The 13,314-nt window shown below is 49.0% G+C and overlaps 1 protein-coding gene across 11 annotated transcripts in view; it reads left to right on the top strand.

The window, feature by feature from the left end:
• The first annotated feature begins 5,205 nt into the window (after positions 1-5,205).
• Ptprt (protein tyrosine phosphatase receptor type T) overlaps positions 5,206-13,314 on the top strand; it is a 1,105,165-nt gene continuing 1,097,056 nt past the window's right edge. For all 11 annotated transcript variants that reach the window (XM_028868606.2, XM_028868602.2, XM_028868605.2 and 8 more), the window contains exon 1: positions 5,206-5,582. In XM_028868606.2, the coding sequence (XP_028724439.1) occupies positions 5,483-5,582 (100 nt within the window). In that variant the 5' untranslated portion in view covers positions 5,206-5,482. The remainder of the gene's footprint in view (positions 5,583-13,314) is intronic.

Below are 13,314 nucleotides of genomic sequence, written 5' to 3'. Positions count from 1 at the left end.
GTGGGCAGGTGCTGAGACCTCCTGGGAGAGGGTGTCACTCAAATGCAGCTGAGAAGAGGAGCCAGGTAAGGCAGGCCTAGAGACATACCCTCAGCCAAAGGGAGGGTATATGGAATCCGGGAGTTCTTCCCTGGAGCCTACCCAACCTCTCAAGGAAGTGCATCCAGGCTGAGTGTTCTGGGGGATGGGGAAGGGTTGGGAGGGTGGGGGTGGGGGTGTGGGGGTGTGGCAGTGGTGGGTGGTGGGTGGGGAAGAACCAGCTTAGGAGGGAGAGATCATACTGCAGCAGGGTTAGTTGGGCACAGGGGAGATCTTTCTACTCACAGGGGTCTCCAGCTAAAAATGGGTTTGTTCATAAAAGGCTTCTCTTAGGCAGCAAGATAATTGGCTGATCCACGCCTTTACAGAACCAAATTGCTGGGTCAGGAGGTCACACTTGAAGCATACTTGTGAGTTCTAAGTTGCAGTTGGCTTATTTATATTTGGTCTTGACAGACAGCACTAATGCATATTAATGTCCCTACCATCAAAACATGACTTGAGCCAGAACTCCTGGCTCTGAGTGTGCACTGTGTGCACGGTGACTCTGCTAATAGAAAGGTTAACTTGTATTTTTGAATTATTGATGGTTGCTTGTTACTAATTTTTTTTCCTCAGAAAGGAGGAAATTATTAATGAAGAGATCATTGCCAATGTGTCTGACATCTATTAATGGTTTCATCTTGCAACCAGATTAAAAAAGACAGCTGGTCCATGAATTTATGCGTGGAGGCAGCTCCAAATGTGCTGATGACTCCTCAGGAGGGTGGGACCCACAGGCGGTGGCGGTGGCGGGGCCTGGGCATGCACGTGGGCATCTCTTGGTTGGCACAGCTCTGTGTTAGGGCTGTCAGAGGTTTCATTACAGAAAGAGCAAACAGTGTATGGCCTCTCTGCTGACATTGTTCCCAAGTCTTCTGTTACTCACGGGAGCCCATGAGCATCCTAGCTATGCCAGGTACTCACTGGCACTTCCTTCAAGAGTGTGCTAAAACAGGAATTCCCAACCTGAGCGTGCATCAGAATCCCCTGGCAGGCTGTCCAACTCCTAGTATTTCATATTCAGAGTGTTCCCAGGAGAGAGAGAGAGAGAGAGAGAGAGAGAGAGAGAGAGAGAGAGAGAGAGAGAGAGAGAGAGAGATATTCCCTATTTGCAAGTGAATTTTAGGTCAATGGTTGTTAGACTGTCCTGTGAGACTTTTATTTAAAGAAAGGCACACTTTTTGTTTTTTCTACAAAGGTAAGGACAGTAATGGCATGGCTGCCTATGCAAAATAGGAGCAGCCAAATGCAATATGTCAACAAATAAATGAGTCTGTGTGCCAATAAAACTTTATTAATAAAAGCAAGTGGTGGGCCAGATATGAGTCATGCCCTGTGGTTTGCTCTCCTCTGCTCTATAGCAGTGTTAACAGACATTTATGTAAAAGCATCCATAATTAGTGTGTAAAGAACTATGTATGACTATGACATACAAAAAACCTTTATAACATAGACAATGGGTCAGATTTTGGAGAGGTGTGGCAACCTCTGCCATAGAGCAATGTTAATAGAGTTTTCTATAGTTGTAGAATTTGTCAGCTACTAACATTTGTGGCCTCTGAGCACTTGAAATATTATTAGAGAGACTCAGACTGAAATTATGAATTATAACTTAAGTAGCAAGTGGCTACTTGTGTCCCAGAAAGAAGAGCACAGCTATCCATGGTGTGTGAGGGGTCATTTAGTATCTTTTACACAAGGCCTTTGTTTTTCTTGTCTCAGTTTTATCATGTGTAAGAAGGGGATAAAGCAGGAGGCACATCAGTGGCCTTTCTGCATGGGTAAATGAGGTGCTTTGCCCTTGAGTGTCTTTTCCTGGTCACCGGTGGGCTGGGCAGCACCGGGGCCAAACAAGTCTGGAGAAGAACCCATCTCTGTGCTTTACTGTTTTCTCTTCCTGTACTCTTCATCCAGGAGGGCAAAAGTCACACCTGTTGTTCAGGCTGCAGCGCAGCCTCGTGGTCCCCAGCACACAGGACAGGTGCAGCTCACGGTAAGAGGGTGCACCAGGCTTCCCACTTCTTAGAAACTGCCCAGATGAAGAGACCTGAAGTGACAATATCTGAACACCGTTGACTCCTGCTAGTGTTGGAAGGGAAGTCACTGTGCAGATAGGGAAGTGAAGGCTTCTAAAGATCTTGCCAAGCGTCCTGCAGGGCTAATGGAATAATGGCCCAGGGGGCGAGAGGCCTGCTGGGTGAGCAGCACTGGAAAGGGATGCTAGGTGGAGTACTCTCTCCCTCTAGCCATCACAACCCCTGACCCAAGGCCTTTAGTACTGGTACAGAGTCTGCCTTGAGCTAGGGGCCAAGATGAAGGCACACTGTGGCTGGGCAGGCTGATGGAGACAAATGGTTGCTTTTCCTTTCTAGCCAGATAACCCTCACCTCTCTGGGCTGCCCATGTGGGAGGTGAGCAATTGACCCTGGGGCTCTCTGAACCCTGGCCCTCTGAGAAACTGTTCCTAAGAGGATACTCAATGACAGTTGATTGGCTTGATCTGTTTGGGAGGCATCAAGGCAGTGGGACCCGGTCGGTCCTGTGCTCATTGCATGAGTTGGCTGTTTGAAACCTGGGGCTTATGCAGGGACACTTGGCTCAGCCTGGGAGAAGGGCACTGGACCTGCCTGGACTGAGTCTACCAGGTTGATCTCAATCCTCCTCGGGGGAGTCTTTGCCCTGGAGGAGATGGGAATGGGGGGTGGGCTCGGGGGAAGGCGGGGGTGGGTGGGCAGGAGGGGGGAGAACAAGGGAATCCATGGCTGATATGTAGAATTAAATTATATTGTAAAATAAAAATAAATTAAAAAAAGAGGATACTCCAAGCATCACTGACTTTCTGCCAGCTCTCCCACCCCTTCCTTCAAGCCCCTTTGTCCACAGCCCTGGGTGAAGCATCCAGATACATTTTGGGAACTATCTTCCAGGACAGGTGAGTGGAGAGATGGCATTTCCCAGGTGGTGCACACAGGGGCCTCAAAGAGAAACTTACATCTGCAGGTGAGTTTACCAGGGCAGTGATGCAGGATGGACCTTTCAGGCAGAGGGAATGGTTGGTACAGTGTGGCAGTGAGGCCGGATGCCAAAGTGGGTAGAGCACAAGGCCTGGGTGAAAACCAAGAGGACCCAGGTTTGTAACCCCACACTTGGGCAAGCAAGACCTGGTGCTATAATCAGGTCATGTTCCATTAGTCTGTCATCAAGAAATAGGATTATTTTCCTTGGGGGCCATGTGACCCCCATTCCGACTTTGGAACCTTGGCTACAGTGGTACAACATCCTGTGGGATGGACTCAGTTGGTGGAGGGAGGGAGGGTGTATGCACAGAAGATGCCCAGAGAACTGCTGTTTTATACTTAGGATGTCCAAGAGAGGGACTGAATTGGCAGGAGCCTAAAGGAGCTGGGACAAGTTATAAGAGTGACACCAAACTCCATAGTGGCTTAGAGACCTCCTCCATCCCTCCTGGGTCAGCCTCTGCCATCAGCCATGGCTGGATCCCAGCTGTGGGCTGGAGTCGGGGTTCTTTTCAGAGGTTGTGTTATAACTTATCTACCTAAGGCTAGGCCTGGATGGAGGATGGATGGATCAAACATTTGGCACTTTAGCTTTGAGCAGAAGGGATCTCCTGATACCATTGCTTCCCAGCGGCCAGGCATCCTGTGACACCAGAGACTAGCAAAGGCTGTGGTACCTAGTCAAGTGTCCCATCAATATTAGCAAAAATTTTGTGGACCTCCAAAGCAGCTTGCAAAAGATCTAACTCCCAGGCTCCCCACACAGACCACACACCCCTTTCCCTGGAGTGAGGGCTGAGAAGCCAGATTAGGGGTGAAGGAGGAGGGCCCTCATCTCTGGCAGGGTGCTTTGACCAGGCAAGTGTGGGAGGCACTGGACAGGCTAGTCCTCGTGTTTATCTTGAGGGAAGTGATGTCTGTGGAGGTGGTAGGAGGTAGTTCAGAGCCAGGTGGAAGCATTTGCCTGGAATTACAAGTGTGGGCTGGGAGACATAAATGTGCCCATGTTCAATAAAACTGTCCACCTAGGCAGACCTGGGTACCAGTGAGGCTCTGCGCACATTCTCTGCCAAAGCAACTCCAACCCAGAGCTCCTGGAAAGTTCAATGTAGCCAGGGACCCTAAAAGCGGGGCATCAGGAGCTCTGAGTTGAGGTTGATCTCCCTGCTCCCTCTTCCTTGTCCTTTGGGATGCTAACAAGGGAGTGGAGGGGAAGGAGGGCTTTCGCTAGGTGGCAAGTCCTTACAAAATGAGAATCCCTTCAGCATCTCTAGGTGTCCTTATCCCTGGCTTTTAGATACAAGACTCATATCCCTCCCCTGGTGGCAGTGTCTTCCATGGGATCCCTGAGCCCAGGCCTGTGGGCTGTGTGTGACAGGCACTGCCCTATGATCTATGGTTTTAGGTTTTCAGCCCTAACCAGGTCTTTGTTCAGACAAGGACGAAAAGGAGAAAAACTACATGGTAGGGCGAATAGGGGAGGCAGCTAGAGAAGGGGGCGAGAGTCCCCACACCTGTGTGTGTGGGGTGGGGTTAGGGATAAGAGAAAGAGAGATGCTGTGATTAAGGTGGGGTGTGCTGGACCGCCGCTGACTAGGTGATGGGGAAGAGGAAAGAGAGAGGGAAAAAGGAGAGAATATGAATATGAGAGAATCTTAGGGTGTGCCAGAGACCCTTCAACAGCTGTCCCCAGCTTTGCGAAGAAGCACCCCCTTCCCTCAATTCACAGCCCCGCAGCATCCAGAGTTGATCGGGCCGCTCCCTCCCCCTCTTCCCCTCACTGCCCCCTAGTCACCTGTTCCCCCACCCCTACTTCAAAGGCTGTTCCAGGTTTCTCTCCTCCCCCCCATCGTCTTGTACCTGCGCCCCCGCAGGGTAGCCTGTAGACGATGCTCGGCTGGGTGGCGTGGCGTGGGGAGAAGCGGCGAGTACCCCGCGGATCCAGTGGGTGCAAGAGCGATGTGTGTACGCGCGTGACTGCGCGCGAGCGGCCCCGAGCCGGCCAGCCCGGGAGAGGGTGCGTGGGGGAGCCCGCGAGTGGCAGCCGCGGGCGTGTGCCAGGCGCGGGCGTGCGCGCGAGGGTGTGTGTGCGCGGCCGAGGCGGAGCGCCCGGGCGGGCGGCGGCGACGGCGGCGGCGTTAGGACTCGGGGGACACCGCCCCCCGGCCCCCGCGTCCCGCCCCGCCCAGCCTCGCGCCTCAGTTCGCGCCGCGCCTGGGCTCGGAGCGCAGCGGCGCCGGCTCCCGCAGACCGAGCTCAGCCAGCCCCGGGAGCCCAGCGGCGCGCACTGCCTGCAGCCGCGCCGGCGATGCGGGGCCGCCCCGCGCCCGCCCGAGTCCCGGCTCCCGCGCCCGCGGGAAGGGGCTGAGCAGCCCGCCGCCCGGATGGGGAGCCTCGGCGCGCTTGCCCTCTGCCTGCTCCGGCTCCTGCTCCTGGGGCTGCAGGGACAGCCGCTGCCCGGCGCCCGAGCGCAGAGCACCGCAGGTGAGTGCGACCGCCGGGCTCCCCGGCCCCGCGCCCTTCCCTGCAGCCTCGGAGGAGAAAGTTGGGTACAATGGCCAGGAGATGCGGGGGCCGAATGGCCGGAGTCCCGTCCCAGCCTCCGGACGCAGCTGCTGCGTCCAGGCGTGCCCAGTCCTGCGCTAGGTCCTCTCTGGTCCCCTCATCGCCTTACTTTCCTGCCTCTCCCCCTACCCCCGGGGCGGGAGTAACTTTCCGCGGTTGTTGAGAATATTTCCACTTGCTGCCTCCCACTTGTCGGAACCTGTCACTCGAGTGTTTTGGGGCGGCGGGATGAGGCGCCGCTTCTCTCCCGGCGGGGAGCACTGTCACCCCGGTAGCTTCTCGGGCTGCGCGCGCTCTTGGAGTGGGGGAGCACAGGTCCCTAGCAGGCCCAGGCTGCCAGGGCGGTGGCTTTTCCTTTCTCTTTGGAGACACTGAAGATCATCCAGTCTTGTTCTAAACACGCTGCTCCCCTTAGCGGGTCTTTAGCCGCTGGAGGTTCCCGTGGGAGTGTTTCTGTGAGTGACCCGCACAGCAAAGCTCCCACTTCACCTCGTGGAGCTATCCAGAGTAATGGGTACCCTACTAAGGTCCTTTGAGTGGCGTGGCTTTGATCAATGAGCTAGTGGGTTTCTGAAAACTTCGGGACACTGTGTTTTGGTTTGCCCATAGGCAGGGAGCTAGTTCCCAGTGTGTCCCGTGTCTTCCTGGTGGTGGTGAGTTGAGCTGCGGAGACCCGTACTGGGGGATCTATCTAATCATTAAAGCCCCACTGGTAGGGCTTCCACCCCAGAGTCCCCCAAAGAGGGAGGGAGAGGTGCGGAGGCGATGTAGGAATGCCTCCAAGTTCAAAACCACCTCGAAGTTTCTTAGCACCTTTGGTTTCGGAGTGACCACATTGAGCTAATGTTGTAGGGTCAGGGGCAGGTTGAGGCAAGTCCGCCGGACTTAGGAAAGGGCTCCTTTTGGATTGCTAAGCAACAGCTGTGCTCACATGAGAAATCAAGGGGGGAAGAAAGAGAAAGGAAGGGCAAGGAACCTGCCGGAAGTGAAGGTCTTTAAACAGGCTGCGTTTGAGATTAAGACCCTTTGGAGTCACATTCCGTTGGAAATGTCTTAGATTTTCTCCCTGGCTTGATGTTAAAATGGAAACTGGACACAAGATGTTGGGAAAGGACAGATTGTTTCCATGCCCGGGAAGTTGGGCGAGGAAATCACTCTTTTTGCGGTGTGTAAAGCTGAAAGACTGGGACAACAGCGGGAGAAGAGAGGCAGCCGCGGCATCATTCTGAAGATGCTGCCCAGCTCCTGTTTCCTTCCCTTTGGGGTCTGCCTTAGTTGTGTTGTGTTAGGGAGGTAGCAGAAGGATGCTTGGGGCAGTCCTGAGAACCTGGGTATGATTTATGATTCTAATTTAACTCTTCTCCAAGCCTTGGTTGGCTGGCCGCACGTTGAGTACTCACGTTCCCGCAGCAGGAACCAGTTCGAAAACATTCCACCGCAAGTCTCAGACCTTTTTTGGGTAGCAGCTGTAAACCCAGAACCCGCTCCAGAAAGCTGTTCAGGGCTGAACGCACGCTCGTTCTCCATGCTCCCGCAAGGTGGCGCTCGCCCACAGCTGTTAAATGCAAATCGAGCTGCTTTCATCTCAGGGATAGAACTTCGGTTCAATTTTTAAATGAGTAATGTGTTTATTCAGCAGCCTTTTGTTAAAACATTTAGGGAAGTGTGAGGAGGAAGCACCTTTTCTTTGTTTGCTGTTCGGAACACACGGGGAAGAAAAGCAATCGTGGAATACAGTTTGAGAAGAAATCGACTGTGAAGGCGCCATATGTTTCCTTTGGTTCTACCTGGGCCCATAGCTTTTGCAAAGCTACAATAGCATATATTTAGCAAGCGGCTGCGCTGTTCCCGGGCTCCTTAAAGGAGTGGGATTAGCTTGTGTTGGTGACTTGGTGCGCTCTAAGCCCTGCTCACTTATAGAAATGGGGATCTTTTTTTCTATACATATCTCATCCTCTCTCTACTTTAATGCTAACTAGATCGTTTAGACTTGATTCTTCCGGGATTTTCCTTATGAACATCTGTAATTGTCGATGCGTTGATTTTGCAACTGCTGACTTGTTAAAACGGACTTATCTATTTATTTTATTCCTCATTGTGGTATTGTCGGAATCCAGATTTACTATGATTATAACTTTGGTTTCTTTTGAAGTATCTTATTTTAAACTTTCGGCGAGTCTGAGTAAATAATGCATTTTAAAACTCAGTAGTGTGTTCTCCATATTCCTTTGATCTGAAGATCCCCGGTCTCGAAAGCAATTTCCATTTGTAAGCTTACATCTGGGACACAGAGGGATGATGGGTTTTGCCGTCACTGTTGGTCACAGTGTCCAAAAGTCAGAGTTGAAAGCTGTCATCAGAGGCAATTTCCTTCTTTCTCACTCTAATGTGTTTCATGAACCACCATACTTTTTTTTTTGTGAGGAATTATAGAAAAAGAAAAAATATTTTATTAATAATAGACAGCAAAACATGATTTGGGATGAGGGAAGTAGACGATTAAGAAAACAGATAAGGGGTTAATGAGTCTATTAATGGGTTTCAGCCTTGCGAGTTAAACCCAAATCTTAAAGGGGACTGAGTCAGGGTGGCAGTTGTAAGCGATGTAATCATTTAACTCGATAATTGCTGCCAGCTACCTCTGGGGACCGTTTTCAGTACAGTTGAATTTTACTTTCTGTTCTGGATTGCTTGATTTGTTTCCTAATAAAAGAACAATTAATGTGAAAACCTGGCTTTGATTCTGTTCCAGCAACAATAACAAACATGAAATAAATGCAGACCGCCTTCTTGGGTTGCAACCTGTATCCTTCTCATCTATTCCAGTTCCTTCTTGTTTGTTCTAAGCACAGTTTGCACGGCTTCCTGCTGCCAGCTGAGATGGTGTCTCCTGGAGTAGGTGTACCTGTCACCTTTCAGAGCCATGATCAGAGGACATTACAGCATCGTTCTTTCAAGCACGGGATACTCCCATGACTCTCTGGCTGCGTGTTGCTGTGGAAACAAGAGCATTGCTATGTAGGCAGTGGTCCTTGATAAATATTTATCGATGATGATGAAGAGATGGTCGAGTCTCGAAGCAGCCAGGATGGGGAAGGGGGAATTGGGTTTGGGAGGCAGTGTGGCCGGGAGAAAACAATCTGAGTGTTGGAGCCTGACTTTCTTGGTTTGAATCCCTCTCCTGCCTTTTGTACTAGCTGTGCCAGATTGGACAGGCTGTTTATCTTCTCAAACCTCCAGCTTCTTATCTCCAAAGTGACGGTAATTAGAGCTGCCTCCCTGGATTTTGTGAGGACTAAAGGTGGAGATGCATGAGAGAAGAGTGGGTACTCCGTCCAGAATGGGAGCTAAGTCCTCTGCTCTCCTGGTGTTGGGGTGTGCTTCTGCTGTGTTCCGAAGCTGGGCCTGGGGTGCTCATGCCAAGCCAAAGGAAGCACTGACAAGGAGGTGGCTCCATTTTCATGATGCTTTTTAGTTTTCCTTCCTTTATTCATTTTAAGGAGTGGGGTGGGTTTCTCGAGTCCCTGTTACTGTTTTTAGAAAGGGATTTCAAATGAAAATTCCCAGCAGATGACACTGGTCAGTTTGGTTTTTCCAGGGTTTGTGAAAGGGATGTTTAGTTTCAAACACATTTTGACCTTTAATTGGCATCCATTTAAAAGTACAACTGATTATTATGCTAAAGTATGTGGCTCTGTGACTGTTCCCTCCTGACCACCTTTCCACATACAGTTCTCCTTTGTGGTCAGGCTCTGTCCCTTCCTCTGTTCCTATCTCTTATCAACCCTAGAAATAAAGTGCCTGGTGCTCCGAAGCAGTGGCGAAAAGACAGTTTTTGAAGTTGATAAATAAGCAAAGACTAAGAAAACATATAGTACGCTATGGCATTCCAAGGAACAAATTAAAAAAGCTAGGAAGACAAGCCGTGTCCAACAGGTGTTATGGGACTGGCAAACTCATAACAGAATCAGGTTTGGAAGCCAGTACTGTGTGGATATGAGAAAGTAGTTAAGGCATCTTAGAAAATGGATTCAAATGGAGCTGGAGAGGAAGGAAGGCATGGGTTTTAAAAGGATTAATAGCAATCAGATGTAGTTGAAAGAGACAGTGGTAAACTCCGATCCATAGTGTTGAGTCAGGTGAGTCAGGGTAGACTGGGTGGGGTCACAAAACTGACGTGGTCTTGCTGAGTGATTTTATTTCCCTGGGGGGGGGAGAGAGAGAGAGAGAGAGAGAGAGAGAGAGAGAGAGAGAGAGAGAGAGAGAGAGAGAGGGTAAAACAGGAGAACGGGATTTATTTATTGCTTATATCCAAGAGTTGCAGGTCATAAAGAGAATATCAAAGGTCAAGTAGGATTCTGGACATAGACACCCTCCGCCCCCAGTGGACCTGTTGAAAGTGAATCGCAAATGTATTGGAATAGAGAAGGCAGAGACATGGAAGTGGAAAATGTGAATAATCAATAGTGACCATTACAGCCTGTTTGGCCCCCAGATTTCAGTGTGATTTCACTTGACCTTCCCTGTGTACACAAGGAGGGCTGCTCAGGAGCCCCATTCGATCCATATTTAGTGAGTCACTAATAAATGTTCATGGGTCTGCAAGGTGATCTGGATGTTTCCCACACCACCCACTGCATATGAGGGAATGTGCATAGAGACCTTTGTGGTTTTTTGACTATTCATCTTAAATTTTTTTTGGGTGCTGGTGGGAATAAAAAGCAGAAAAAGCATTTTGGTGATTAATTTGGCAATTTCTTTAACACATTAAACCTGCACCTGCCATAGGATGACGCTCCCTTACTTTTAGGATTCGACCTGACAAAGATGAAATTATGTCCAGAGAAAGATGCGAGCATGAATATTCACAGAAGTATTATTCATAGTCACCCTAAATGGAAAATAACCCACGTGCTCATCAACTGGTGAATCCATCTAATCAGACATTGCTACAAATAAAAGGAGTGAATTTCAGATAGATGCTAGGACATACATCAGAAATCATATGCCAGATTAAAGTGTCTAGATATCTTTCATATTGTATGAGAAACTCAGATACGGCAAACCCATGGAGATAGAGAACACTGGTTGCCCAACTGGGCATGGGGAAGGGTTTCCAGTAAGTGGATGTGAGAGAACTTTTTGGAAGGATGGAAATACATGACCACTGGGAGGTGGTCATGGTTGTTCAACTCTAGGACTTGGCAGAAGATGCTAGGATGATATACTTACAGTGGATGGAATGTTGTGGAATAAAATTGTTAAACTTTTCAAATTGAAGCATGTGGTGTGACCTTGATGAGTCATTTCTCTGCTTCCACATCTGAAAAGCAGGAATGCCACTGGGTGCCCAAGGGGATGATGGTCTTGGTGTGACCTATCTCTCATCCATTTCCAAACTACTTTGCTGCAGGGGTATTTGCAGGGCCTGTCCCTTTTAGTCTCTTTAATCTGTGAATTGAATCTCTGAACTAGTTGCCTCCCTACGCATCATTTTGGCAACGGTTAAAATGTTTAAAGCTATCAAGTTTTGGCAAAGAACCTGAGCAATTAGGTGGCTCTATGCATTGTTGAGCAGAGAAGGTTGAAGCGGCCTCTTTGAATACTGCTTGGCAATGCCAGCAGACAGTGTAGATGCTGGCGCTTTGTAGGTGTCATGGTTTGGTGGCAGCATTTGAGTGGGCAAGGGGAAGATAATCATTCAGGTGCTTCCTTTCTTACTGAGCCAAGGGTATAGCAGTTTAGCAGAAGTGTGTATGCTCACCAGATAAGGGCAGATGTAGCACTTTTTGGCCCCTGGGTTTCCAGCCAAGATAAATGGCTATAGATTTGAGAAACCAAGCTCCGTATTGATTTTCTGCTTATCTTTTTTAGGGACTTCCATCAACTCTCTGGAAGAATGGTGGTGGTGGTGGTGGTGGTGGTGGTGGTGGTGGTGGTGGTGGTGGTGGTGTGTGTTTGTGTTTGTGTTCTAGGGATCAAACCACAGGGCCTTGCACATGCTAGACAAGTGTTCTATCACTGAACTACATCCCCAGCCTCTGGTTTTAGAAATAGGCTCTTGCTTTTTAATCCAAGCTGGAGACCTTCCTCTTCTGCTTCCCCATGTACCACCATGCCTGACTCACATGCTGATCTTAAATCAGTGTTTACCAGTCTGGACCTTTTTGCCATCCTGAACTCACCTCAGATGGGATACAGAGCTCATCCCCAGCTCCTGCTTCATAGCATCCTCCAAGCCTGTTTCCCAGAACACTCCAGATTCTGCTTCACTCCTATTTGGTCCCATTGGAACTGAAAATGGACATCAGAACAGAATGTGGTTTTGTGAGTCATCCCTCTTGCATGGCAGGTGGTGGTGTATTCATCTCATGAGGATCATTCATTTGTCTCTTCATTATTGAGCAAAGATGAATGAATTCACAAATGAATTCATAAACAAACTCATATCAGCAAGCAGAATTTTTTTTTTTAAAAAATTGTCTGATGTTGGATGGCCTTGACTTCCTCAACTGGCCATAATGATGACTTTTTCTGCTCATATGACCACAGTTTAGACTGTGAATCTTTTCCTTCCTCACGATCTGCAGTAATCTTTGAGAGTCCTTATTTTTCTGTGATAGTAGGCTGGGTCTCAGCTTCCCTTCTAGGTGTTTGGACTCAAACATACATCTGGACGTTAAAGAGTCCTGAGTACATCAAAACATGGGATACACATTTTGCTGTTTGTTTGAACACTAGCCTAGAATAGGATAAGACAGACATCTGGTAAAGTCAGGGATTGAAGAGAAAGACATCTAAACAGCATATCCCCACAATCATTTATCTTTTGGATTTTATAAAGTTGGTTTGAATGTGAGAACTTATTAATCTAATTAAAATGTTTGTCACATTGTCACACTCTGTGCTTAAATTAGTACAGCCTAGAAATTGATGTCACAGTTTCTTTCTTTCTTTTTCCTTAGGCATCTAGGAACTGGCCCCTCCATGCATGCATGAGTCTGGTGCTGGGGACCCCTGCCAGTGTTCACTGGGTGCCAAAACTTTCAGGATAAAAGGAAAACTCTAAGTCTCACCCTAAAAGGGAACTGAGTTATTTACTGCTACATACGCACCAGCCTGGGGTTGTTGTATCACCATTTCCTTGCAGCGAGAATCTGGTATGCACAGCTGAGTCCTCTGGTCTGAGCCTCTTGCTGGATTCAGTCAATGTGTCATGGAGGGCTTCCACGATTGTGCTTCAGTGGAGGGGGCTCTGCTTCCTAGGTTTCCCACAAAGCTGCTGTGGGATTCCTCGGCTGCCTGGCAACCTCAGTTCCTCATGTGCTAGAGTCTGAGCTCCATTCCTTCACACGTGGGCCATTCTCAGCATGGGGCAGATCGCAGCTCAGCAACTAGCTTAGGCAGATTGATTGAGTGACTAGGGCAGGAGAGAGCCTTGGCAAGGTAGAAGTTACAGTCTCTTGTAACCTAATTTTGAAAGTGACATCCCATTACTTTTACTACATTCCTTTGAAAGAGGCAAGAAGCTAGTTCCAGCCTACACTCAAGGAGAGGAAACTAAACAAAGGAGTGTATTAGTCAGGGTCCTCCAAAGACAGAACCAATAGAATGTACTAGAAGATATATGGCAGACTCTGTCTCTCTATGC

Source organism: Peromyscus leucopus, chromosome 4 (assembly GCF_004664715.2).
Source record: "Peromyscus leucopus breed LL Stock chromosome 4, UCI_PerLeu_2.1, whole genome shotgun sequence".
Lineage (NCBI taxonomy): Eukaryota > Metazoa > Chordata > Mammalia > Rodentia > Cricetidae > Peromyscus > Peromyscus leucopus.
Note: the sequence above shows the minus strand (reverse complement) of the source record. Positions and strands in the feature narration are given on the sequence as shown.